Below are 27,027 nucleotides of genomic sequence, written 5' to 3' on the forward strand. Positions count from 1 at the left end.
CCCCCCCCCGTCCCCTCTCGCTTTTTTTTTCTGAGAATTCTCTCCCTCCTCGTCCATCCCTTTCACGGGCTTCGGATTGCCTTCACACACACACACACACACACATCGTGTTTTGTGATGTTGTTTGCGTGGGACGACTGACCTACGTTTTTCATCTAATAGGAAAAGTGTTCTCTCTAGTCTTAGAAATGATGACAGATCGTGCCTTGGGATCGTTGTTGCTGGCGGGCAACACGATCTTCTTCATCTACTACGTCCTTTGGATTGGTGTCATGCCGTTTGTGGATGAGTCGCACTTCACCCAGGTCCTCTTTCTGCCGCGTGAGTACGGGCTGCTGCTCGCGGCACTCGTGATGACGACCGCGGTGGGGATCGGCATGACGGTCGGCTCGCTGCACACGATCTGGCGCACGGGGTACGTTCCACCACCACCAGCAGCAGCAGCAGCGACCAGCGGTGAAGTAGATGTTGTCGGTGTGGTGCATCGAGGGAGCGGCGACGAGAACCTGCAGCCCACAGGTTGAAGGTTTTCCTGCGGTGCTTTGCTTTGGTTTGTTGTTTACTGTACTGCTTCTGTGATCATGTACGAGGGCCTGCACCTGTGCCAAAATAGACGCATACGTTGCCGATGAAAACGCTAACTGATCTGCTTGACTCAAGCTTAGAATGCATGGAGGATATCACTGTATTCTTTGGTGTGTGTGCGTGGACGCCTCCATCGTGTCTCTGCTGATCAGCCCTTGAAAGCGCTGTGCTCCGTTGCGTCCACGTATCATCGCTTTCTTTAACTTGTCTGCTCTTCTTTTCTCACCTGTCGTCGCAAATCATACAAACTACCTTTCTCGTGTTCGACTGTGTGTGTGTGTTCTATAGGTGACTAGACGGCGCGTCAATTACATTTCAGACCAGCACGCACACACATACATAACCACACCGGTAAACAGCTACTGTCTCTTCCTATACCCTGCAGAGCAGAGATCAAAACTAATCCAACCTGAGCTTGAGCCTTTCTAAACGTTCTCTTTTCTATCTTTTTTCATCCACGCTGGACGCTTTATTGGTTCCATCGACAGTTTACGTCGCGAGCGCAGACCTCTTGCTGCCTACACACGCACCTACACCCAGCGAAATCGCCGCGGCTGCTCGCACGTGATCGTCTTCTCTTCCTGTTCCATTCCACATCTCGCCACACAAGATGTCGACCGAAAATGCCACCACCACCACCACCTCGTCCCCACCTGCGGCCACGTTGCCGCTAGGTCGCGGCAGATCGGAGGCAGGTATTCCGTTAGGAAAGCTGGCAGACCCGCTGCGCTGGTACTTTCAGTGGGTGCGGGCCAACCCAGAAAACGCCACCAGCCTCGAGCAGATCTCGCGCACCTTCACGCTGCTCGTGTCGGACCCGACGAACCTGATCAACTCCGAGGCGTGCTTCACGCTGTGCAAGGTGCACTCCCTTTCCAACGCCGCCATCATCGCCACCGGCTCACACCACACGACCAAGACGGACATCCTCTCCTTCGTCCTGCAAGCCATTCAAGAGGTGGAGTGTCTGATGGAGCTTATCAGCCGCAAGTATGCCGGCCACCGCCACACGTGGAATGCGCTGCTGCTGCTCGAGGCGATCAAGTGCACCCTGAAGACCTGCGTACACCGGCAAATGTTTTTGATCCCATGGCTGTGGGAATCGCTGAAGGCGTCGCTGCGCCGCGCTGTGCGCCACTTCGTCAACCTCGGCGGACGTCGTCGTCGCGTACGCGGCAGCGGGGCCAAAGACGGCGCCTCCATCACGGCGAGCTTCGCAGCGGGCGGCGGCGGCAGCGGTGGCTTTAACGGCGTGAATGGCGGCGTGGACCTGGGCGTCCTCGCAGGGCTGGAGCACGGCAGCAGCAGCCTTCGTGGGGCGGTGGTGGGGCCGAACAATACCCGCCTCGTCATCCCACGCGTCGCCTCCGACCGCCGCCACGAGCACCGTCACGTCTTCAGCAGTGGTGGCGGCGCCGCTCCGGTTGCCCACGACGACGGCGGCGACGACGGCCACCTCGCCTTTCCGCGCGACGAGGACGCGATGGATGAGGACGAGGTGGAGGAGGGCGAGTCGGTCCCCTTTACCTGGGTGGATGTGCTGGGCATGCTCCTCGACCTCTACCTGCTGCTCCGCCCGCTCGTGCTGGTCGCCGTGGCGCGCCACACTTTCCTGCAGCTGCCGGAGGAGGAGGCGAACTCTATCGCAACGCTGCCACCGGTGATGACGCGCGCGGAGCAGACCGCCGCTGCGAAGGAGGCGACCGAGGCGGCCAAGGCAGCGAAGGCGGCGGTCGAGGCCGGGAAGCCGGCCCCTGCGCCACCGTCCCTCCCCGATCCCCTGGCCGCCCTGCACAAGGCCATGTCCGTTGCCCCGACACAGAATTTGATGGGCAGCTGGCGCGGCTGGGGCGCCGTGGCGGGCTGCGACCTGCTCGTCGCCTTCCTCGCCCGCGTGGTACGACAGAAGCGGGTGCCGGTGGTGTACATAAACGACAGCGCGGAGAGCGAAGGTGCCGAGGCGGCGGTGGCCGCGGCAGGGGGGCAGCTCAGCGTGGCAGACAGCAACGAGGACGCAGAGGCGGCGGCGGCGGCAGGCGGTGTGGTGGACTCCACCGCCGCCGGTCCGAACGCGATCGGCCCTGTGCAGGACCTGCCGGTCGTGTCGCGTGACCGCATGCGCGTGCAGCAGGCGCTGCGCAACACCTTCTTCGGGTTCTTGCGTGACCCCTTCTTCTCGGCGGTGCTGAAGCAGCTCATCTATCACCACTTTGTGAAGGGCTTCGTCAACCGCATCCCCCTCCTCGGGCCGTGCGTGTCCTTCTACGTCATCCACTACCTGTCCATGCAGCATTACAGCTTCCTGTACACGCTGGGGCAGTAGGAAAGAAGGTGAAGAGAACACGTTGGAAGAAAACCAAAAATGGTAAGTCGGTCTCATGATCTGGACCATGGGTCCACGGACGGTGTGGGACGTGGCGTGTGCGCGAGAAGTGCCGGCACGGTGGTGTTTTTTTTTGGGGGGGATGACCATACTTGTAGTTCTGCAGTGGTTGGGCGTGACGGGGCGGAAATGGTCTGTCGGCCCTGTTTTTGTTGGTTTGTGTGGTGCCGTGCTTGTCGCTCCCTTGCCTTTCGGGTGGGAACGCGTCCCTTAAATACGCGGACGTGTTTACGTGGTATATAAAGGAAACAATTAATGTCAATAATGGCAGAGTGCTGTCGAAACTATCATTATATATAATTTTCTCACTTATGTTCTTTTTTTTTTCTTTCTGTTGATGGAACGTCATTGGAGTGCTTGTGGTGCGACCGTTGGAAGGTAAATTGCTGGTGATGCGGGTGTTGTTTGATGTCAAAGCGTTGGGCATGTGCGTACGCGTGTGGCGCGCGTCATCACGACATGTGGCTTTAATGGAGGTGTTCTTTCATAACAGGTAAGAAACGTCAGCAAAAGCATATATATAGAATGCCCCTCTCTTTCTCTCTTGTTGTTGCTGCTGATGGCGGTGGATGTCAGCGACGAGCAAACGTCCGCATATGAAAAAGAAAGAGAAAGAAAATAGACGGAAGTGCGAAGAAAAAAAAGCTGAAAAGAAAGCCATTGGTGCTTTTCTTTTCCTTTTTTCACCGAAGTACGACCTTTCTACACGCCTCACCTTTTCTCCTGATCACCCTTGCATTTAACTTTCTCTCCAACATCCCTCGGCCCCTGTCGTGCTTCTTGGCCACCTCCTGTGGCACGTTTGGGGCTGCTCCTGTGCAGAGAAAGGATCACTCGGCAGAGAAGCAGCATTGGTGACTCTACCGCAGCAGCCGTTCGACGCAGGAGTATACATAGAAGTAAGGCATATTTGTTTTTCTCTTTTTGCCATCATTGTGGTCGTTTACCTGTCGTTATTGCGGTTTCTTGCGTCTGTTCTACTTGGTAGCCGCTTCAAGAAAGAAAAGAGAAAACACTAGGTGGGTAGTGACACACACAGAGAAGAGAAGGATAATAAGATACGCATTAACGTGGAATCATTACACTACCACGAATCCGATTTTGTGCTAGACGCAGCGAACGAGCATCACACACGTCCTTTTTTTTGTTGTATCATTCCCGTTCATACAGATCTTGTATATCCCCACTCCCCCTCTCTGAAAGAGAAGAGAAGAGAAGCGCTTGCAGCTGCACAAACTTTTCGTCCTCTTCTTTTCTTTTGATTTGGGAGGTTTTGAAGCATGTCCGGCACGCCTCCGCCGCACTCGCAGGGGGAGCCCCCGGCAGCAGCACCGCCGCCGCTACCGCTGCCCATTCTAACCGAGGATGACATCGCCGCCCTGCCACCTGCGCCGTCCTCTCCTGACTCTGCGGTCTCCTCCGGCGTCGGCACCGCCGCAGCCAACGCAGAAAACGAAATGGTGGATAGCCCCACCCCCCTCGACCTCTCTCCCGTTCACAGCGAGGTGTCGGCACCGCTGCCAGACAAAGAAGGAGAAGAAGAAGGAGAGGGAGTAGAAACGCCCGACCACGGCGGGCATGAGCACGACGACGCGATGATCGACATATGCGAAGCCCTGGCTCCGGTGGACGCCCCGCTGGCGATGCCGGAGTCGCTGCCGCCGCCGCCGTCGTCGACCACCTCGACCGCCTCCGCCTCTCCGTGGTCGACGCTTTCCTCGTCTCCTTCCTCGGCATCGTTCCCGATTGCGGGCTCACCGACGGCCGGGGAGAGCGTTGAGACGCCCGACAGCCCCACCGTCGTAGACTCCGCCTCCGAGCCGCCGGACGATGTCCACGATGACGAAGAACGACTAGCGTCACCAGCACACCAGCAGCCGCGCCTCATAGTTGGCGTAGCAGGAGCAGCAGAGAGTGTCCTGTCTGAAGAGGCGGAGGCACAGAGTCTCCGCTTATCGGAGGAGCGGGCGGCAGCCGCGCTGAACCGCTTCAGCACGTCCCTCCACGCGAAGCTGGTGGAGCAGCTCATCGACGACGCCGCCGCCGCGGTCGAGACAACGCTGTGCAGCACAATCCGTCAGCACGGCGCCCGCGTCGGGGCCCTCGTCGCGCACAACGAGGCGTTGGACGCACAGCTGACCAGTCAAGCGGCGCGCATGCAATGCATGGAGAGTGAGTTGGCGGAGTCGATTGGGAAGGAGGTGCAGCGGGTGCTGCGCGTGGATCTGCGAGCGGCCCTCCGTGCGCAACGAACAGCGGCGGTGTCGTCGTCCGCATTGGTTGCGCCGCCTTCGTTCGATGCGCAGCGTACGGTGAGGGAAGGAGGAGGCGAAGAGCGTCAGCAGCAGCACGACAGCGATGACGCTTCGCTGGCGCGCGGAAACGAAGAAGACAGCAGTAACACCTCCCTCCAAGCGCATCGTGACGCTAGCATTCGTAGCAGCCATTCCGTTCTGGGGGAGGAAGACGAGGCATCCGAGGAGCTTCCTGTGTCGGTAGAGGAGCTCATTGCCGCCTACCTCGGCACGCGCAGCACCATCAACGTGCTGCAGCGTGAGCGCGAGGAGTGGCGCCAGAACATGGCCGCCCTTCACACCAGCCTGCTCGCCGCCACACAAGAGAATGCGGTGCTGCGGCGCGAGGTGGCGCAGCTGCGGACTTCCATGGTGGATCTCGACACACACCGAGCCGTGGTCCAGGCCCGGGCAGAGGCGGAACACCAATGCGAGTTGCTGCGGCTGCAGCTTGCGAAGCAGTCCGAAGAGGCAGATGTGCTCGCGGCGTTGGTGGAAAGGTTAGAGCTCACACAGCCGTCGCGTGCCACCATGGAAGACGCCGCAGCGAATGCAGCAGCTCCACAACCCAGCGCGAATGAAAGGGAGGCAAGAGATGAGGCAGCAGCGGTGCGCAAAGGTCCTGTGTGGGACGTCGCGATGCGGGAGATGGAAGAGCAGGTCCTCATTGCCGCGAACAGCCGTCACTTACAAGAGCAGCTCACAAAGGCGGAAGCCGAGTTGAAGAAATTGGAGGCGGAGCGCGACGCTAGCGTCGCCTACGCGGCGGCTCTCAAGGAAGAAGGCGACGTCCTGCGGACGGATGCGCAGTCGTTGACGTACCGCAACAGCGTTCTCTCGCAGCAGGTCGCTTCGCTGTTGGTGAAGGTGGAGAACACCACACGGGCCTACCGGCATCTGAAAGAGAGTATTGCACACAAGCAGCAGCAGCAGCAGCAGCAAGGCACGTCCTCGCTGCCGACCGCCTCGAGCAACGGCAGCAACGCTCAAGACCGCCCTTTGGTACCGTCCAATCTGCTGAGGTCTCTCCCGAGCACCTCATCACGGCGCAGCAACTGGTTAGCGTCCAGGTGGCCCGTGATCAGCACTTCAAAGAGCGCCATCCGCTCCCCCGACACCACCTCCAGCTCCCTCCAACAATCGGCGCACGCGGCTGGCGTGGGCAAGTCGCTCAACACGGCTGTCCTCTACGGCCGCCCGTCCACGTCGGACATCCGGCAGCTTCTGTACATGCCGGGCGCCTCCGCCGACGTAACTTTCATGCGGGCCCCGACCGAAGTGGAGGAAGGGGTGCAGCAGCGACTCAGCACCTACAGCGCCTCGCACGTCACCGTCCCCTCCACGCTGCTCTCCGCAGCGTCTGCAAGCTCTGGCCATCACCGTCACGCATCACGTCGCACACGGCAGACCTCGTTGCGTCAGCTGGGCAGCGCCACTCTTGAAGTGGACCTCGAGTGCAAGCCCTACCTGCCCGCCAGCGATCAGCTCAGTGGATCGGCACTGGGGCGACCGTCTGCGTACACGACGCTGGACCCGCTTAACGGCACCGTCACCCGACGCATGGGGGGTGAACAGCTCTCTGTGCTGCAGGGCGGCGAGGGCCAGGGCAGCGAGCCTTCCACCTCCGCCTCGTCCTCCATTGTTGCCAGCGAGGACGACGTGAACGCGGACCCGCAGCTGCTTTGCCTGCTGGACACGCTGGACAAGGACGAGTCGTTGGACCGATTTAGCGTGAACTCCGTCTCTGAGCTTGTTGTGCGCAACCAGGAGCTCGTGCAGCAGCTGTACGACGCAACGCAACGCGCAGAAGCTGCAGCGCGACAGCAGCAGCATCAGCAAGCGGAGCACGAGAAAGGGAGAGCGCGCAGCACCGTCCACGGTTTCGCAAGCAATCAAGAGCCTCCCGCTTCACTGGCGGCGCCCGTGGCAACGTTGTTGCGGCACTCAGAGACCGCCGCTGCTCCTCCACGACGCTCTTCGGTCACGCCCTCCCGCAAGCGTGATCGCGGCGATGAAGGCGAGTGGATGTCCGATGCTGACGCCACGAAGCGGAACGAAAGTAACGTCGCAGGGCACGCGCAAGGTCGCGGCTCGGTCGGGCTTGTGCAGAGCGAGCGCGGCGCCGGCACCGGGGCCTCGTCCGCTTCTTCCGGGACTTCGCCCGAGACGGAAGAAGCCGTAGAAGAAACAGACGCGGCAGCAGCGGTCGAGCCGTGGTTCCTGGAGTCGGCCAGTGCGGCGGTGACCAGCATGGTGGACGCGTTGGTGCGCCGACACGAGGTGCGTCTGACCGCCGTCGACACGGACGTCTCCAGCGCCCTCCTGCGCGCGCTCGCCGCTCAGCGGGACGCCGACAACGCCATGCACGCGCGCACGCCCAGCAGTGGAGAGGGAAGTACAGCAGCAGCGGCAGCAGCATCGTCTGCCCCTTCGCGGGCGATGGCGGGGTGTCTGCGCCGTCTTCTGCAGCTCTGCGTCCGGCAGTCCGCGACGTTGGCCGAGGTGGCCTTCAACGCGGCCGGGCAGCAGCAGGAGATGCAGAAGGCGGTGAGGGAGACGTGGACGGAGGTGCAAATGACGCTGGTACGGGCTCTGCAGACTTCCCAGCGGGCCCTCACGCCGTCAGATAGCCACCACAGCCGCATCAGCAACAGCGGTGCGGAGACGTTGGTGTCGTCCTCGCTGCGTGCCTCGCCTTCGCAGCGCACACGGTCAGAGACGGAGAGCGCGTCGGCCGGGACGGCGATGACAACGACGACGGAGCGTGACGACTTCCGTGCGGAGGAGCAAGTGACGCTACTGCAGGAGCTGAGCTCGTTGCTGCAGACGGCGGCGAAGAAGGACGGCACGCTGCTGCACGTCTACCAGGCCGCGCAGGCACGGCAGGAGGCCCGCCAGAATCAGCAGAAGGAGCGCGTGGCCCGGCTGCTGCTGAAGCTGGAGCGCAAGCGGCGCCTCATCAAGGCACTGCGCCTTCGGCAGGCGTACGTGGGGGTGGAGGCGTCGGCGCGCGGTTTGAGTCGCGCTGGGCAAGACGCAGACAACCACCCCAGCACCACGCAGAGCACTGCGGCCACTGCAGCGGCGGCAGCGGCGGCCACCTTCCGCCTCTCCCCGCAGCCCGGCTCCCCGGTGCACCGCACTCCGCCGCTGCTGCCCATGTCTCTTCCCTCCCCGACCGTGCCCGCCAGTCCGCAGCCCCGACGGCGCCACCGGCACCGCAGCCGCACCCGGGCGGAGAACGACGACCTCGATGCCCACACCGACCGCACGAGCACCTCGCAGAGCGAGGGGGAGAGTGACGAGGACGCTGCGAACGGCGATGAGGCCGCGTCGCTGGGCATCTTCCGTGAACTGCAGCAGCAGCTAGCCTTCAGTCAGGCGACCCACCGCGCCGTGCAGGAGGAGCTGGATGCGGAGAAGCTGAAGCACACGACGATGCTGGAGCGGATGTGGGTGTTGGAGACGGCGCGTGACGAGGCGGAAGCGGCGAAAGAGACGCTAGAGAAACAAGTCCACGAGATGATCCCGCGAGACAGCTATGACTCTGTCGCTACAGATTTAAAGAGAGTCACGAGCGAGTTGGAAGACCGAGACACGCAGCTCAGCGTTGCCTTGACAAAAAACGACGCACTTCAGGAGAAGATTGCCGTGCTGCAGGCGCAGCTGGAAGCACAACAGCTGCAGGCCCAGACTCAGCGTGGTCAGCTGGAGGAGGTCGCCCACCGCCGGGAGCAGCGCCTGGCCACCGAGGAGGGCCGCTACCGCGAACTACACGCGCAACTTTCTGACGTGAAGCAGCACGCCGCCAGTCTTGAAAACGTCATCGCGCTGCTGCGCCGAGAGCTGCAGGAGAAGGCACAGACGATCCGTCAGCGCGAGGAGGTGGTCGAGGAGTTGAAGCGTCAGATTCTTATGCGCGAGGATGTGCAGGCGCTGCTTCATAGGCTCTACCCCGGTGACAGCGTGGTCGAGGCCAACGCGCAGCTGGTGCAGCGCCTCTCGCACACCACGACCCGCCTGCAGGTGGAGCTGGCTGAGGTAAAGCAGGATCTGGCCCACACGCAGGACGAGCTGCGGCAGCGCGAGCTGCGCGTGCGAGAGGCCGTGCAAGACCGCCAGGCCGCGGAGGTGCGTCTGCAGGACGCTGTCGCCCGTTTGGCAGAGCTGCAAGACGACGATGAGCAGCATCACCATTACCACCACGACAGCACTGCGAGCACAGCGACGAGTCCCACCGTCGTCAACTCACCAACGCTCGCCAACATGGACGCTCTCTTCAGTGTGGAGGGGGCGTCCGTCGCGGCACTGCGGCACCGGGTGCGCTACCTGACCGCCCGCATGGAGGCACAGGCGAAGGACCTGGCGGTCATGCGAGACGCCGAGGCGGCGTGGAAGCAGCGCGAGAACGAGCTGCGGCGGCAAGTGGAGCTGATGAGCGCGGACCCAATCAGCCTGTGCGCTCGCAAGTACGGGCTGACGGCGTGCGCAACTTTTGCGGATCAACTGGCTGAGATGCAGGCGCGCCAGGATGTGCTGCGCCGGAGTGTGGCGACCGGCGAAGAAGAACGGCGGAGGCTGCAGGGGCAGCTGGAGGCGGCGCTCGCGAGGGCGGCGGAGACGGAGCGCCAGCGGGATGACGCGACGGCACGGGTCCGTGAGATGGACGCGCAGCTGGCGGAGATGCAGACGGAGAGTCAAGATGGGAAGGCAGCGTTTGCGTTGCTGGAGGCGCAGCTGCAGGCGGAGGCAGCAAAGCATGACGAACTTCTGCAGCAGCAGCAACAGACCTTGTCGGACCTGCACGGTACGACATCTGCGTTGAGCGAAGTGCAGACGTCTCTTGCGGCGTGCAGGACGCAGCGGGATCAGTTCCTGGCCGATAACAAGCAAATGATCAGCGCGGTGGAGAAGCTGGAGAAGGCGCTACTGCAGTCGGAGGCGGAGAAGGAGATGGCGCGAGAGGCGCTCGCACAAGGTTTGTCGTCGTCCTCGCGTCGCCACCGGGGTGGAGGGCATCGCGGGACTGCCGCGGAGCGGTATCAGAACCAGACCTCGTTAACACAAGACCTCAGCTTCTCCTCCATCCTCCCTAGTCCTTAAATGAAAAGGCAGGTGTAACAGTAAAATGCGCTCATATATATATATATATATATATTTATTTATTTATAAAGGTGTGTGTGTAGTGTGTATGCGTGTTCCGTCTGTTGGTATTTTTCGCTGTGGGAGTTGTTTCTATGTTACCGTACATATCAGAAAAAGACACGTGTGTGCCCGCGCACGACACGAAAAGGCACGGCAGGTCGACAAGACAATCAGCACATACTAGTGCTCCGCCTCAACACTTTTCACAGCGGGAAGTTGATTGCCCGGAACGTCTCCACCGCCCGGGGAAGCCACCTTTAACGCCTTAGCCTCGTAGCTGTGGCTGCCGTTGCGTAGCAGAGGAGCTAGCTGCGAAAAGACTGTCGATTAGAAAGACATCCCTCTCTGTGCCGTGAACTTCACTTCTCTCTCCCACTACTTTCGTTCTTCTGCGCATCTTCTCTTTGCTGTTGTTTTCATGCGGTCTGTACTGCCCAGCTCAAATGGCGGAGGCGCAACGACGCACCACCGTCATCTTTCTGCTTCTCCTCCGTCGCTCCTCCCCCCCCCCCCTTCTCCCTCGCCACTGACGCACTGCGTGCGTACGTGCTCTATTAGTCGTCCTCACCTATCGCTCCCCCTTCGCTGTAGATTTCTTCTTCTTCTTCTTTAAAGGCTCTCAAGACCAACAGCTGCCTATTTGTTTTGCTTGTGGTGTATCGCGCTAATTCGTTGTTTCGCTTTCCCTCTATTCTTCCTTGCTGCTTTCTTCACTAAACGGCTGAGCGGACCGCACGGAGGCTGGGGTCGTTGGGGACAAGCAAGTTGCTTCCCCGGGGTGAACGCCTTGTCCGACTCCTCGCGGTAAAGGCGCGAAACAAAACACAGCGAAAACCTTCTTTTCCGGGTTTTACACGTAGACGCCACCCTCTCACGACTCTCTCCTGAACAATGGAAAGCGCCAACCCTTTGAACACACGCGTCGCAGGGTCGCCCAGCGCGTCGCCCTTCACCCAAGTACCCTCGCGTGCCGCCCCCGTCGCCTCCGCTTACGTCACCAGCGTTGATCTGCATCCCGTTGAGCCTTTCCAGGTTGTCGGCTTGAGCTCGGGTGAGCTGTGCCTCTACACTGCCGGCACGGATGCCCTCTCCTGGTTGGTGGAGATGGATGCCGCGCGACACGGTCAGCTCCGGCTTAACCAGGCGATGGGTGTCCCTGCCAACGCTGGTGGTGGTGCGCACGCGGCCGCCGTCGCCATCTCGCCACCCGACAACCCGTTGAAGGTCTTCTCCTTTGCTTCCCTCAGCTCCTCCGCTGCGGCCGCAGGTGGCTGCGCCATCGTGCACTGCGGGTTCCTGCGGGGGAGGGAGGAGGACCTTATGCGGGAGGTGGTCCAGCCGCTCCAGCCCGGGCTGGCGGCAGCGTCTTCGTCATCGTTGGCTCGGCGTCTTCTCTACGTGGTCACGAGCGCCAACGATATCTTTGTGGCCGACGTCAAATCGGAAGTGGTGTTGGTGCGCTGGGGTGCCTCGACGGCTGCGCACAACAACAACAATGTGAAGAAGAATAATAATAACAGAAGCGCGGCGGGGAACGGTGGAAGGGGCGGAGCGCCATCATCGGCGATCAGCACCGCCTCACCGCTACACGCGCAGTTTATCGTCACGCAGGTGGAGACGTACGGTGCACTGCTCTTCTTGACAGTGGCACGCCGCAGCGCCGTGCAGGCGGTGTCTGCCGCGCTGGGCAACGGCGTCGCTGATGGCGGTCGCGGACCCGAGCGCAACGCACTAGACCACTGCAGCGAGCCCCTCGTTTACGTCCTGCATGTCGGGTACACCAAGCCCTTTGCCGCGGCCACGACGAAAGGCTTGATCGCCGGCGGTGGTGCCTACGTGATCAAAGCGGTATCACAGGATAAGCGGAAGCTTCGAGACCCTTCGCGCTCATCGATGGCAACCGCGACGGTGCGCAATAGCTTAAGCATTCGCGTGCATCCCTTCGCCCCTCTTCTGCTGCTGTTGATTAACCGCGCCGAGGTGCAGGTCTTCGCCGTGGACGGCGACGCGGTCGACGTCGCCCCGAAAGCGGCGCAGTTGGTGTTCTTCAACTCCCCATTGTCCTCCGCCACCTCCTCAAAAAGCCCCGCGCTGGCATCTGCCTCTGCTACGCCGCCGGCGCCGCTGCTCGACGCGCAGTTTGTGCCATCTGCCGCCGTGCTGGTGCGCAGCTCCGACCATTCAGCTTCTGCTTCTTCTGGATCGTCTCGGTGGTCGAGGTGGAGCTGCCGCAACGTGCAGATCCTCCTGCTGTCCTCGACGCGGCTGCGGCTGGTGTGCACCCGCCCGGCGTTTGTCGGCGAGGCTGCCGGGCCGGCCGGGACCGTTGCGGTGGACCGCGTCTTTTACACGGCGCCCGAGATGGGCGTCCCCCCTGGTGCTGCATCAAGTCCCACCACTACATCACCACACAGCCACGTGTACTTTGTGCACGCGTGGACCTGGCTGGCCTCGCCAGACACCGTCTTTCTCCTTCAGAGTGACCGCACTTTGTTGGAGCTGTCGTGCAACGACTTCATTGCGGCGAGCACGGCGGTGCCGTCGGTGCGGAGTCGCCGCCTGCTCCCACCCCGCACGATGGTGTCGCGCACGTTGGTCGACACGCGTAACGACGCCACGCAGAGCACCAAGAGCAACAACGCGCAGTTGGGTAATTGGTGGCTTATTCCGCCGACGACGGCGGGCGGGCTGCCCTGCGTCTCGTGCCCGCCTGTCTTGCCGCTGTGGGGCAGAGGATCAGTGCTCAGCGGGGTGTTTGCGCCCCGTCTGCCAGCCTACCACAGCGAAGATCCGCAAACGCTGGTGTTCTCGCGGCTGACCGGCCTCGCGCGGCCGCTGCCCATCCCACCGAACGAGAACGACGACTATGCAGATGCGGCCCTTGTGGATCCAGAACAGGTCGACGGCGCGCAGCGCGACGATGTCTTCCACCTGTCTCTCCTCGCTGACACAGAAGCGGTCAGCAGTCGCTGCATCTCCATTCGATTGTGTCTCACACCGCTGCCAACTGCCGCGGCAGGTGCGGCTTCCTCGCCCGACTCCTCGGCTACTGCGGCACCGCGTGTGACGCAGGAAAGTGTGAATGTGAACATCGCACGGGTGCTCTGCGACGCTGCGGCAGCCGCGCTGTGCCGGCTCGAGCACGGCTTCTACTTTGTGGGCAGTCGTGCCGAGAGCGCCTACGCCGACTACCCCTTCATCGTCGCCGGTCTGCAGTACGTGGACGGCATCGTGCCGGACGGCGGCGGTGGGAGTGACGCGCAGCTCCGTGTGGCGATGGTGTGCCTGCCTGCCGACAGACGTGAACTGCGCCGCCTGTACGACACCGCGAGGGCTGGCGGCGGCGATGCCTTCACACCCTCTTGGACCCCGCCGGCCGAGTTGAAGCGCACACTTCAGCAGGCTGTGCACCACGCGCAAGTGCAAAGCTTACCTGTTCCACAGTTTGACTTTGAGCTTCCCCACGCGGCGAAAATGACGAAGCAGCTGCTGAGCTGCGCGTTCCAGCTGAGCAACGATGGCGTGGTGCCGTGCGTGTGGGGCTTGTGGGCACCGGTGTTCCCTCACCGCGCGTCCCCTTCTGCGTCTGCGACGATGGGCTCCCCGCTGCCGCCGCCGCAGTCGTTGCAGCTAACGATGCAGTCTTTCTACGTCGCGGCGGAGTCGCAGCAGCTGCTGTGGCGGCCACCAGAGCTGGTGCAGATGGACGACCTCCTCGTCTCCAACCCGTCGCAGGTCTTTGCGCTGAACAGCGTGCTGACCAAGGGCGGCTGCATTGATGCTTCTGCGGCGGCCCTCCCAGCCCCGTACACCTCGCTCGACGACGTTCTCACCGACGTCGACGCTGCTGTTGTCGCGCGTCTCTTTCTATATTATGCCGATCGCAAAGTCCTGGTGCTGGCCACGGTGGAAACGGGCAGCAGCAGGGAGGCCGGCTTCGACCCTGAGGTGATCGACGAGGCCTACAACTTCGCCAGCCGTGCGCGGAACGGGCGGGTGCTAGGTGGTCGCCTCTTCACGGGTGGGGCTGCGGATCGCGCCTCCGAGACGCGCGGGGACGGCCGGCAGTACCTGCGTCTCGTCCCACACGCTGCAGCAGAAATGAACACCTGGAAGGGTGACAATACGGCCGAGTCCTTGAGCTGTGCCCTCCTGAGCGCCGTGCAGCTCAGTGCGGTGATGGTGAACGACCACGGAGAACCCGCCCTGCAGGTGGCCGTCACTTCTCGCCGCTTTGGTGTAGCCTTGGCGCTGTTCCCGCTGGTGGGACGTCGTGGAGTTGCGCGGGTGTCGACTGCGCTGCAGCCGGTCAAGGTGTACCTCTATCGCCGGTGGGATGAATTGCTGTGCATCACCGCGGCCGCCACGCAGCCAGTGGAGGAGAATGAGCGCAGCGGCAGCACAAACGGGCCCATGTCATCCCCGCCGCGGCATCGCGGTGCAGCAGAGGCGGCGACGACGGCGGCGCTCAGTATGGAAGACGTACAGCACACACCTCTGCTGCGTCGCTATCGGGCCTGGGTGGACACGGTGGCGTATCCCACCTCCACGTACGCCTCCGTCCCCCTTGCAGAGTGGGTCTGGCCGCCTGCCTGGCCCGTGGAGGGGGATAATGACGAGGGGGCAGGAGAGGAGATGAATAAGGCGTCCACGCGCACGTCGGCAGCGGCAGCCAACCCGATCTTGCTGCTGCAGCGTGGCCGTGCCCTTTACGTGCTCCACCGTACCGGCGCTGCGGTGCAGGTGTGCTCCTCCCTCTTGCACTGCTCTCCGCTTCAAATCGTACCACGAGCAGCTACTACTACCACTACTGCGACGACGACTACGTCCTCATCGTCACCACCGTCAGCACCGTGTGAGTTATACTTGCAGTACGGCTCCTACCCAGGTCTGCTGGCACGCAGCCGCCTCCTGCGGCACCTGCAGCTGCAGCACGGCCCTTTTTCGTATTACGCCGACGCCACCGTGTCCTCGCAGTCTCCAGCAGGGAAGGTGAAGTGGTTTAAGAAGTTTCTCAAGAGCGCCAATTCCGCGGAGGCGGCGCGGCAGCGTGCACGTGAGTGGCCGCGTCAGATGGCGTGGCTGCAACACGCCTATGCCCCTGGTGTGGAGGACCTAGCCTACCAGTTTTCCTCGTCGAATAGTAGTCATAGCGGCGGTAAAGCAGCAGTACAGAGCATGACGCCCCTCATCGGTGCCAACTTGGCGCGTCTGGTGGGCGCCGGCGTGACGCACGTCGGCAACGTCCTCGACGTCAACTTCACCGATCCGATCCGGCTGGCGACGCTGGCCGTCGAGGCGCTGGCTGCCAGCCGCGGTATGCAGCAGCTCGTCTCCGCGGCCGGCATGCTGACCGACTCGCTGCGACAGACGCTGCGACACCTGGCGACGGTGCTGGAACACAGCAGCGGCATCAACGGCAACGGCAGTTCCGTGAGTGTCGCCGGTCAAGACGGAACGCCGATGAGTGTGATGCGAGGGAATTGGGCGGTGGCAGAGGCTCTCGCGCGGCTGCCGCTGGGTTGTGTGATGAAGGTGATGGGCCAGGAGGTGCGCCGGGCTGCCGCGGCTGCTTCAGCGGCCATGGCCGCTTCCTCTACACCTGCGGGTTCTGCCCGTCGCGGCAGCGGCAGCGGCGATGGTGTGCGTGACGCGCGGACGAGAAACCGACTCGCGGATCTGCAGCGGTGGTGGTGGCTGCTGATGCGCTGCAGCGCCCTCGTTACCGCCGTCAACACGGTCCAGATCGACGACGCGAGCCGAGTCATGGCGGGCGTCTTTGAGGAGCTCCCGCTGAGCTCGCCGCTGCTGCAGCCCCCGTCAGACGAGGAGGCGGCGGCCCATCGAGTCGCGCAGGCGCTGCTGCTCTGCTCGCCTCGTTTTATGCCGCGTGTGGTGCCGCAGATGTTGGAGAGCGGCACCACATCGGCCACGCAGCGGGTGCAGCTGTTTGAGGCAGCGGTGAAGGCGGCCCTGAAGGTGCTCGGCGCGGCAGAGACTACAACAGCCGCTGCACTTGCTGCATCTCCGGCTAATGTAGACAATGATGCGAATACCGCAGTCGAGGGCACCGTCGATGACCCTGCGAAGATGAAGGGCAACAGCACCAACGATGGTGGTCGCAGGCCAACTTCGTGGTCGTCGCTCTTCTCCACGGTGCGCGTGGATGGCGCCCACTGGACTCACGCCGTGTATTACGCAAATCTGTTGTCGCACATTCGGAGCCTTGCCAGTGCAGAAGATGCTGAAGAGGACGGCGTCAGCGATAGTGTGCGTACGATGGCCGCGCAGTGTCTGTCCGGGGTGGATGTCGCCGTCGAGGCCTCCGCGGCCGCCGTGCTCGACGTCGCCACGCAGACGGTTGGGGTTCTCCTGGGGGCGGTGGTGGACGTCCCGGCCGCGTCGCGAACGCGCATGGCGAATGCCGTGGCGCAGAGCACTTCGAAGCGTCACGAGGTGCTGCAGAGCGGCGACACGGCAAATCGTGTCACCGACGAGGCAGAGGCAGCTGCGAGCGCCGACGTCCCTTTTTTAGAGGAGGACGTGTACTTCTTGGATCAGACCCCAATCGACCAACTTCGCCACTCTCTCTACGCCCTGCAGTGGCGCGACCTCTACGGAACATTTGGCTACCCTACCCGCTACTTCTTTCGCTCTGCCGCCGCCGCCAGCAGCAGCATCAGTGCCAACTCCTCTTCCAAAACGGGCGTCACGTCTGCCACGTGGCAGAGAAACACAAGCACTTTGCCCTACCAGCTGACTTACGACGCCTACATGAGCAGCGCCCATGTACGCGAGACGGCCACGAACGCGCAGCCGGCCGCCGACGCCGCGCCCTCGGCGACAAGCCGGCATCATCGCGGACAAGTGCAGAAGGTGCTACTGACGGAACAGACGCACGGGCCGGCTGCTGTAGCGCCCCCTACGATGGAGCTCGTACCATTGTCCTCCGCACCCCCGTCGAAGATACAGAACAGCAATAGTAATGGTGGTGGTGCTGGTGCGGATGGACATGGTACTGCAGCGTTGGCGGCGACCCAGCCGAGTCCACTCTCCCTTCGTGCCGCGGTGGCCAAGGAGGAGGCCGATCTGCACAACACCTACTTCAACGGCTTCGCGGCGCACGACGAGGAGCGCAACTCCACTGTCGCGCGCAACAACGCCACTGCCGCGACGAGTGCGGGTGTGACGGGCGATGTCAGCAACGACAGCATCGCGCGTAATTTTGAAGCGCAGCTGCAGAACGTCGGAGCGGCGGACGAGGACGTAAGCACCTCCGCGGTGCAGCGGGAGCGGCAGAAGGCGGCGGACCGCCAGCGAGTGCCTAACGCGTCCGCTTTTGCGCCGTCCGCCACACGACGTGCGACGAGCACAGCAGCAGCAGCGGGCGAGAACGCCTACGGTGACCATTTGTATGGGGCGGTACCATCGCAGCAGGCCTTCTTTGCCCGCTTCCAGGCCGAAGAGGAGGACTAAGTTCTCCTCTTGTTTCGCGTGTGTGTGTGTGTCTGTGTGTCTTACCTTTCACCTTCTCCGTCGTTCTTTTTTTTTCTTCGATCGTTCGTGCTGTTCTTCCCGTTGCCGTTCTGTTCAGCTGTTTGGGAAAGACGAATGCAGGTATTATTTTTCTCATCTGAGGACGTTACAGAAGTCGAATTCATTTGCGCAGAGAATGGAGAGGAAGGGAGGGGAAAGCAAATCACCACTGGGCGTGTCCTCGCGAGCGTGGATGCGTTTCCTGTGTGTGTGCGTGTGTTCTCGTGGTTTCTGGAACGCGCATCTTGCTGGTGGGCAACATCCATGCGGACTCGCATTTTTCTGTGCTGATCCGCCGCTGTGGACTCCCCTTAAGAAAGAACACAGAAAGCGCATAGCCCGCTTTACCTGGCGTCACACTGAACTCCGCTGAGCGTGTTTTTTTTCCGGTCTTTGCAGCTTCGCTGTCTTTCTCTCCGCTCTCTCACTCGCCTGTACGCGTAATTTCTCCTTCTCGGCTGGATGCTCAAGAACAAGAAAAATTATATATTACGGCCACGCGTCTCCACGCTTTCACAAACACACGCACACACACAACGGCGTTGGTGGCGGGACGACTTCTACTTCTGCAGCGAGGAGCGTTGCGGTAATCTATCTATTTCTCAAACAGGTAACCTTCCTTTACTTGAATACGTAGCATTTGAGCAGTACAACTTCTCCTTCTTCGTTGTTTTCTTTTCTGCTTCACTTGTAGGATGTCTGTCACCGGCGTCTTCACTAAAGGCCGCGGCACCGGCCACGTCTCCGCCACCTCCGTCCTCCGCTACGTCCCTCGCGCGCGTGTGCCGTGGCAACCCAGCCGCTTCGGTCGCGAAAACTTAGCAGAGGACGACCTGGCGCGTCTCTGGGGTCTTGGACGCTACCGGACCGGTCCCGGCAACTACAACAGCGGCTACAGCACGGAAAAGACACACAGCCTCGAGGACAACACGATCAACATGATTCCCAAGCACGAGCTAGAGAAGTTCATGCCAGACATCTCGCTCGGTCCCAAGGCGCTGGTGACGCCGGTGTCGCTGATGAGTGCGCGCAACGGGCACCGCGTGACGCACGACCTCCTTCACTCCTATGACCCGTATGTGGGCCGTCTGCAGAAGCCGGCGACGGTCGACCACGACAACATCACGGTGGAGGACCCAAATCGGGTGGGGCTGAACGCGGCGACGCTGGACTGCCGCGGCCGCATCTACCGCTGGCTGCGTCGCGGTCCCTTCTTTCAGGAGGACCACTACTTCCGCCGCTCGACCCGAGTGCAGCGCGACGGCCAGCTCGCGGTAGCCGTGCATGAGGTGCCGCTGATGCAGCGCATCGTCCGGCTGGCGCGTCGGGGCCAACTGAAGCTCGCCTGCGAGGAGTACCGCAAGACGACGTCGGTGCCGCCTGTGGAGGTGTACCGCGCGCTGACCGCCGCCTGTGTGCCCGGCGCGAAGCTGGCCGACGCCATCGCCATCTTTGAGGACGGCAACACCCGGCTCTTTTACGCGGCGCGGGACGGCGAGGTCCTCTACAACCTCCTCCGCTGCGCGATGCGGGCGAAGCACCGGGTGCGAGTGATGTGGGTATACAACGTAATGGTGGGCAGGCACTACGAGAACGTCGTGGTGCGGGCGGAGGTGGACCCGATCTGGCGCTACCGCATTGCGAGTCTGGCGCTGGAGTACCTGCTGGATCACAACGCCGGCGAGGAGGCGCGCGTAATTTACAGCTACCTCGCCGAAGCGCAGCTGCTCGATTGCGACCTCTACGTCCGCCTCGGGCACGTCATGCAGCAGGCACTGCAGGAGGGCAAGACGGTCCATGCGAGGTCGGGGGCGTGGGAGGGCATGGCGCTGGCGCAAAACGCCGCTGCGGTTGCGCCGCAGGTGGTCGCCGCCCTCTACGCCCGCTATGCGGAGACGATGAAGGAGGAGGGCGGCGATGCGGTGAGGCGGCCGGGCTGGTCCCTGGCGGACCCCGCCACAACAAAGGCAGACGTTGACGCCACCGCTGCGGTGGCCTGGCTGCGGTCTGCGTTTCCGGACATCGACCCCATCGCCGTTCTACGACTTGCGCGCTTCCGCCGCAGCGCGAAAGACCTCATGGCGAAGGACCGTCCCGCCTACGTCCAGCGCGCCGCGCAGTGGGTGGAGCTGCTGAGTCCGGCGCATCAGGCGCGCGAGGAGGCCCCGCTCACGTACCTGCGCAAGTCCCGCCCCTCGCTGACAAACGCGAACGTGCGAGTCGCGTGGTTGCCGGAGCGGCAGCGGGCCCACGCGCTGCTCGCCCGCGACGAGGGCTTCCAGTTCGCCTACGCCGGCCCGGAGAGTCGCTTCGTCGAGGAGACCTTCTCGTACGGCGGCAGCACGTTGGAGAGTCGCTACTTGGCCCAGCAGCCGATCCACACAGAGGTCACGGCGAGCGTGGATTTGAGTGGCAGTCGTGCGGAGGACAACGCCGCTGATGGGCGCTGGCCTCGTCTCGGGCCTTCCGCAACGACGCCGCGGATTTTGCACGCGTCGGTGCTGCAGCAGTCATCGCTGAGCTCCAGCGGCGGCGGCGCTCGCACGACGTTGCGTCCAGGTGGCAACGCGGCTGCAGCGGCTGCGTCGGCGGCGGCATCTGGTCCTGGAATGGCCTCCGCCCACGAAGCCGCCGACAAGGCATTTGAGAAGGACCACTTTTGAAAAGAGGGGGGTGTCTGCTGCTGGCGAGGATGCAGACGATGAAGCCGACGTTGAGGGCGGAGGTGCGATCCGAGGCGGAAAAGAGTTGGAAAATATATTATCTTTTTTGCGGATTCAAATGAAGCAGTGTCTTCTGTGCCATCTGGTGGTACATCGTTATTGTCGCTGTGACTGTTGCTGTGCTGTGGTGTTTCGCAAGAGCTTCGAGCCGACGAAGGAAGACAAATGCCGGGCAGAGAAGCATCGGTGACGACGCGAGAACGTTTGAGTTGTTGAGGGAAAAAAACTTGTAAACTCTCTTCGTTCTGTGTGAATGTTGTTATCGGTGCTTTTGCTGGTGTTGTTACTTTTAGCCGTGTCGTGCGGTTTATTTGAATGGCGGGATGAGGATGGTAGCTGCGTTCACACACACACACATTATTTTTTGTTTTCTTCCGCATCCCACACCAGACGAACCGGATTGCAAGCGTCAGATGCGCGTGGCAGTCACGCAGCCGCCTCCCCGGGACCGCACGACGCAAATACGATGCCTTTCTTTTTGCATTATGGCGGTTGGGAGGGGTTTTTAAATGCAGGCGAGATCGGCTTCGTAGAAGTGCGTACAGGTACACCTTTGTGTATGTTGCCTGTGTGTGCAAGCGGTCTTCTGTTTATCCTACTTCAGCTGCGGTCGGCATTACTGGTGCTCGTTCTCTGTGTCTCCGACGCTGAAACGGCCCTCACATCCTCTCTTCTTCCTCTCTTGATGTCTCGTCCCTTTCCAGCAACGGGGCAGGCAAAGACGGGCTTCAGATCCATTATTCCAAACGTGGACGTATTAATACTATCGTTGTTGTGTTAGCCCCATCTCATCCACATATAGAAATCTCGTGTTAGATCGGCTCTGTTGTACTACAGCACCACATATACACTGCATATATATATGTGTGTGTGATTAGACATCAAAGAAAGCCGAAATCATGCTGAAGCGGCACGGCACGCGACTGGACATCGGCACGGCCGAAGACGTAGAGGAGCTCAACGCAGCAGAGGCCCTTTTGCGTGCTTCGTACAAGCCCACGTCCATGAGTACCGGCGGTAGTAGCACCGACTTCGCCGGCTTTAACCCACGCAGCGCGGCGCCGTATTACATGCCCGGTGCAACGGTGCGATCCGCAGCAGCCGGGATAAGCGGTGGTGGCAGTGGTGGCGGAGGGGGGTACTACTCCACAACAGGCGTATATGGCGGTGTTGCCCAAGGCGGTAACGGCGCTACGAACTACACAGCAGAGGCCACCGCTGCTGTGGCTGCTGCTGCGCTGCCCCCACCGCACGTGTACCTCGGCCACTCCGCCGGCGGTGCAGATGGCAGGGACACGCGCAGCCCCTCCGGCCGGGCCAGTGCGGGCACCATCGTCACCGGGTACGCCTCCTCGTCTGGTCGTACCCCAGTTGGAGAAGCGATGACGACCTCCGCTCCTGCCGGTGTGCGCGGGACGGCGCCGCCGCCCTCTCGTAGTGGCGGCGGCGGCGGCGAGTCGGGGGGAGACGAGGAGGAAGTAGTACCTCGCGGTCGGCCATCGATGCGGCGCGCCCCATTTGCGATCCCTGTCCCCGCAGCCGCATCGATGCAGCTGCCGTACGCACCGACGTCGGTGCCGTCACGCCGCGGCGGTCCCTCGACTCCCCCGCTGCCACCACCACCCCGCTACGGTGGTGAGGACAACGAAGAAGAAGTGGTGGATGAGGAAGAGGCACCAGCGAGACCCAGTCGCGTATCGGGTCGGTATTAGCCTCCCCCATGCTCTTGTAGGCACGGTGATTCCCTTGTCTGCCGCCGCTTGAACTTCCGGGGATGTGCGGGAGCCAGGAAGGAGGGAAGAGCAGCCAGGAGTGGTGGTGGATCTCTCATGCGTTGGAGGCGAGAAGCCATCTGCACTCTTTGGGGGTGGTGGGGTCGGCTTTTGTTCGTCTGTGAGCGTGGCACATCTAACGTTGCTGCGCGCACACCAGAAGGTATACAAAGACCGGGCGATGGTTCGGCGTTCGCTGGTGGAAAGGTTCATGAAATTAACCGAATGCAAACAAGAGCAGGTGCGTGTCGGCAATATGCACCCATCGAAGAAACAGGGAAGGATTTCCATTGAAAGTGAAGGGGGTTGCTTTCGCGTGAAAAGCCTCGCTCTACGGCGACTTCAAAGTCAGAATCATGTGTGTGTGTGTGTGTGTGTGTGTGTGTCTTGTGCGACAGATCTACCTGCAACTGCGTTGGGCCTCAACCACGCAGGCTGGTCATCTATCTTTTCCTCAGGCCGCGCTCTCCTCTCATTCTTCTTCTCATTTGCCCTCCTCCCCCCCCCCCTCCCCTCCCGCCCTCATACGCGCTCTCCCTATCGCAGCAGTATTAGGTTCTACACCGGTACTACCACGATCACCAAACCCACATACAAGCGCACAAACACAAACACTCACGCAACAATGAGTTTCCTCGGCGGGATCGGCAACATAACCGGCGGTTCGCACAAGGACAAAGGCTTCTCCTCGAAGAACAAGGTCCAGCAGTACCATGGCGACGGCACGGAGTCTATCATCGTCATGGGTCGCCCCTTCCGTGTACTCCAGAAGATTAGCGACGTACCGCCGCCGTACATGGTGGGCCGCCAGCGAAAACTGAAGTACGGGGAGGGGGGCAGCTCCTACGTGTACCTCGTGGAGAACACGAGCCGTCTGCCCGAGTTTCCGCGTCACCTGGCCCTCAAGCGCTGCTTCTTCGGCGTGGACCAGGTGGCGGAGGCACACAAAGAGGTGGACATCGTCTCGCGCATCAAGGACAAGAACATCGTCCGCGTCTACCACAGTGAAATCTCGCGCAACGAGGGCAAGCTCGGTGTGAGTATTTGCATGGAGTACTGCTCCAACAACTTGTACCGCCGCATCCGCAGCAGTGCCGGTGCCGGTGCCGGGACCCGTCTTACGGAGGGCGAGATCTGCCACGTCATGCTCGCCGTGACGAGCGCTGTGGGTTACCTGCACACCCAGCAGCCCCCCATCACCCACCGCGACATCCGCCCGGAGAACATCCTCATCAACAACAAGAACACCGGTCCGCTGAGCTACAAGCTGACGAACTTCGGCAACTCCACCACTGAGGCGTACCACTGCGAGACGCGCGAGGAAGCGTCCATGGCCATTGCAGATATCCAGCTGCACACGAACCCGGCCTTCCGCGCCCCTGAGATGGCCGACCCGTGGAGCAAGCAGCGCATTTGTGAGAAGACGGACATGTGGGCGATCGGGGTGCTGCTCTACTACATGATGTACCTGCGCCTCCCCTTTGACCCGAGCACGGCGATTGGGCAGGAGAACTGGGAGGTGCGCTTTCCCCCGCAGACCATGGGTTCCTACTCCGGCTCGCTGCGGGTGATGGTGGAGCACCTGCTCGACTCCAACCCCGACTCCCGCTGGGACATCTTTGCCCTCACCAACTTTCTGCGTTTCGACGAGGACGTCAGCCGCCACCTCGGCACCTTCTGCTTCAGCAAGACCGAGTGGCCGGAGGGGTGGGAGGAGCAGGATGTGAGGGTGCTCGGCCGGGCAGCGCCGCTCAAGGCCCCGCCCATCTCGTACAACGAGCCGGGTCACGAGCAGCTCGAGAACAGCGGCAGCCCGCGCAAGCCGCGCATGGGCGGCAGTGCCGGCTACAACAGCAGCAGCCCGCCGCCGGTGGATGAGCGCGATGCGCCGGCCTCGATGGGCGGAGCGGGCGATGCGGTGCAGGACGCGATGATGGTGTTGGGCGGCGACCCGGCCGACGACACACCGGAGATGGCTGCGTACCGCCAGCAGATCATCCGCGAGCAGGAGGAAGCGTGGGAGCTGGCGAAGAGGGCCGCCGGCCTGCCCGCCTCCCCCGCTGCCCCAGCGCCGAGTCAGCCGAAGAACTCTCAGGCGGAGTCCCCGACGGGTGCGTCGGAGTCGGCGAAGAAGGACGTCTTCGATGACTTGTTCGCCGGGCCTGCCCCGGCCTCCCCGCCGCAGACGTCGCCGGTCGTCGCCTCGCCCTTCAACCCCAGCCCGGTGGCGCAGGGCGCACCCCAGCAGGATGCACCCAAGAAGGACGTGTTCAGCACCGATGACCTCTTCAGCGCACCACCCCGGCAGCAGCAGCAGCAGGGGTATTCGATGGGTGGCGCCTACGGCCAGCCGCAGCAGCCGCAGATGCCAGGGATGGCCGGCTGGGGCACAGGGGCGCCAACGATGGGTGGCGGCTACGCCCCTCCGCAGCAGCACATGGGGTCCTACGGAGACAACATGTACGCCACGTCCCCGGTGCAGCAGCAGCAGCAGCAGCAGCAGAGTTCTCCGGGTTACCAAATGGGGGCGGGCTACCCCTTGCAGCAGCAACAGCACCCGCAGCAGCCGTATTCGTCTGGTCCATCGCAGCAGTCGATGAACTTTATGGCGCCTGCGCCTGGCCAGCAGCCGCCGTCGCAGCCCGCGGAGCCGGTGGCGAAGCCGGCAGCCCCAGCACCGTCGAAGAAAGATCCGTTTGCGGATCTCTTCAACTGAACGGGCCAGACCGCGTCTTTTTATTCTTCTGTGGTTTGTCTCTTGCCAGCGTGTTCGCGTTTGGTATTTGGGCGTGTGTGTAAGAGGTGAATTACTTCTCTTTTTTTGTTTGTGTGGGGCTGTGTGGCTGTGTAGCTGTGGAATGAATTTCCCATGTTATCCCTCCAGCTCCAAATTTTAGAACAGGTAAGCCTTTCCGGCTCGTGTGGTGGTGACGCCTCTTTCGAAATCGCTTTCTTTCCTCCTGGCAGTGGCTCATTGATACACTTCTTTCTGCGGTGGTAGGGGAGCACAGTCGTTGCGGTGTTCTCTGCCAGAGACCTTTTGTTGTACATACACATACATATATATATATATATATATATACCTTCCTAACGTTCTCCTTTTAGAAAAATCCACGTCCGGTCAACACGCCACAACCACCTTCGACGAACCAAGACACGCTGCATGGCATCCACCTCCTTCCTTTTTATTATTACTACTGTTCACTGCAATAAAGAGATGAAAGTGTCGCTGGAGTTTCGCTTTTTGCTTTGGAATCACGTTTTAAGGGGCTCTTTTCGATTACCGACTCACCAACGATTGCATCTCTGTTGCTCTTCTTGATTGTTTTTGTTTTGCTGCTTTGGAAGTCGGCCTTCACTCACCGGAGGCAGCGGTGAACGAAGAAAGAAAGGAGTGGGAATTTCTCTCAACGCGTCGTTCCTCTGGCTGAGAGATCTACACTTTCTTGTAGGGAATAGTATATACGCCTCCCTCTCCTCCTCCCCTACTGAGCATCCTTCCGTTTTGGGTTTTGTTCTGTTTTCCTTTGCGTTTGTCTCTGTTGTTGCGTCATTGCTCCAATAACTGTCGTCGAACCCCAGTTTAAAGATGAGGATAAAGGGAGGAGAGGCGTTGGGCCTCTGCGCGGCATAAACCACGCTTTCGCTGGTTGCTATGTGAACAGTGAGCACAGAATTATCTCGCTTGTGTGTGTGTGTTCTTTTTTGGATTTGTTGTTGTTGTTTCTTTTCTTTCAATATATAACAACCTTCCTTTTGCTCGCGTACGTACTTCAACTTCTTTCTCTGCTGTGATTGTTGTTGTTGCTGATGCGGATCGACACATCCGTCTGTTTGCGTGTTGTGAGGCGGCCGTGGCTGTCCTCAGCTTTCTTCTGTATTTTTTTTCTAAAACTTCGTGTTATCGCCTTTTTTTATTTTGCCAACCCGAGAAGAAGGAGAGAGGCACCTCGTTGAACTGAAAGAAGACCCTCCTGTTTTTGCTTCGTTTGATTGTTTGCTGTTGTTATGGTCTGTTTTTTGTTTGTTTGCGCTTCTCCCTGTCACACGCGCACACGTCTGTGTATCTGCCACCGACTGTTTTTCTTTGGACGAGTAGTGAGGCACGCTGAATCTCCTCCTCCTCCGCCTTGTTTGTTTGTTTGTTTCGCATAAGCTGTTGTCTTGCTCGTGAACGTTGGTGTGTGTGTGTTTGTGTGTACACGTTAATGTTGGCCATATTTGTAGAACCCTCAAAACGATATATTATCACTATTATCTTGGCTAAAGGAAACCCCTAGCGGAAGCGACGATGAAGCTGACTTCAAGTCGAGCCATCCTTTTCGATGGGAAAGAACTCGAAATGCGACCTCAGGAGCTGTAAACAAAAGGCTTGTCCTGTGCAGTGTGGAAGTGTACGCCTTCGCGCTATTGACGCCCTCTTCTCCCTCCCAAGGTGTAAGATGGTGAGAACGGCGTGAGGAATCGACGTGTTTCTCTTGCATAGCTTTTTCGGGGGGTGCGCTGTGAACGCCCATTCAAACCAACTTGACGAAGGCGCGCGGGAAGTGACGCGTGATACCGAAGGAAAGAGAGGCTAACCTAAAGTG

At 61.1% G+C, this 27,027-nt stretch overlaps 7 protein-coding genes across 9 annotated transcripts; all 7 read left to right on the forward strand.

Moving 5' to 3' along the window:
* Window positions 1–160: 160 nt before the first annotated feature.
* ABB37_08799 (hypothetical protein) lies at window positions 161–524 on the forward strand (the record flags this gene model as incomplete). Its single annotated transcript, XM_015807915.1, has 1 exon — window positions 161–524. Exon 1 carries the CDS (start codon window positions 189–191, stop codon window positions 522–524), a length of 336 nt encoding a protein of 111 aa, XP_015653573.1. The 5' UTR covers window positions 161–188.
* Window positions 525–871: 347 nt separating this feature from the next.
* ABB37_08800 (hypothetical protein) lies at window positions 872–2,908 on the forward strand (the record flags this gene model as incomplete). The annotated part of the gene is made up of 1 exon (XM_015807916.1): window positions 872–2,908. Exon 1 carries the CDS (start codon window positions 1,196–1,198, stop codon window positions 2,906–2,908), a length of 1,713 nt encoding a protein of 570 aa, XP_015653574.1. The 5' UTR covers window positions 872–1,195.
* Window positions 2,909–3,788: 880 nt separating this feature from the next.
* On the forward strand, window positions 3,789–10,365 carry ABB37_08801 (putative mitochondrial hypothetical protein; the record flags this gene model as incomplete). Its single annotated transcript, XM_015807917.1, has 1 exon — window positions 3,789–10,365. Exon 1 carries the CDS (start codon window positions 4,249–4,251, stop codon window positions 10,363–10,365), a length of 6,117 nt encoding a protein of 2,038 aa, XP_015653575.1. The 5' UTR covers window positions 3,789–4,248.
* Window positions 10,366–11,298: 933 nt separating this feature from the next.
* ABB37_08802 (hypothetical protein) lies at window positions 11,299–17,883 on the forward strand (the record flags this gene model as incomplete). The annotated part of the gene is made up of 1 exon (XM_015807918.1): window positions 11,299–17,883. One exon carries the CDS (start codon window positions 11,299–11,301, stop codon window positions 17,881–17,883), a length of 6,585 nt encoding a protein of 2,194 aa, XP_015653576.1.
* A 529-nt stretch (window positions 17,884–18,412) lies between these two features.
* On the forward strand, window positions 18,413–20,606 carry ABB37_08803 (putative mitochondrial hypothetical protein; the record flags this gene model as incomplete). 2 transcript variants are annotated; one of them, XM_015807919.1, is made up of 1 exon in its annotated part: window positions 18,413–20,606. In XM_015807919.1, exon 1 carries the CDS (start codon window positions 18,639–18,641, stop codon window positions 20,604–20,606), a length of 1,968 nt encoding a protein of 655 aa, XP_015653577.1. In that variant the 5' UTR covers window positions 18,413–18,638. The 2 variants fall into 2 exon arrangements, with proteins under 2 accessions (XP_015653577.1, XP_015653578.1); XM_015807920.1 differs by having other exon boundaries at window positions 18,514–20,606.
* A 762-nt stretch (window positions 20,607–21,368) lies between these two features.
* On the forward strand, window positions 21,369–22,378 carry ABB37_08804 (hypothetical protein; the record flags this gene model as incomplete). Of its 2 annotated transcripts, none has more annotated exons than XM_015807921.1 (1): window positions 21,369–22,378. In XM_015807921.1, exon 1 carries the CDS (start codon window positions 21,566–21,568, stop codon window positions 22,376–22,378), a length of 813 nt encoding a protein of 270 aa, XP_015653579.1. In that variant the 5' UTR covers window positions 21,369–21,565. The 2 variants fall into 2 exon arrangements, with proteins under 2 accessions (XP_015653579.1, XP_015653580.1); XM_015807922.1 differs by having other exon boundaries at window positions 21,380–22,378.
* A 604-nt stretch (window positions 22,379–22,982) lies between these two features.
* Window positions 22,983–25,154, forward strand: ABB37_08805 (putative protein kinase; the record flags this gene model as incomplete). The annotated part of the gene is made up of 1 exon (XM_015807923.1): window positions 22,983–25,154. Exon 1 carries the CDS (start codon window positions 23,064–23,066, stop codon window positions 25,152–25,154), a length of 2,091 nt encoding a protein of 696 aa, XP_015653581.1. The 5' UTR covers window positions 22,983–23,063.
* Between the last annotated feature and the right edge of the window lie 1,873 nt (window positions 25,155–27,027).

The sequence above is a fragment of the Leptomonas pyrrhocoris genome, assembly GCF_001293395.1.
Source record: "Leptomonas pyrrhocoris isolate H10 chromosome Unknown, whole genome shotgun sequence".
Taxonomy (NCBI): domain Eukaryota; phylum Euglenozoa; class Kinetoplastea; order Trypanosomatida; family Trypanosomatidae; genus Leptomonas; species Leptomonas pyrrhocoris.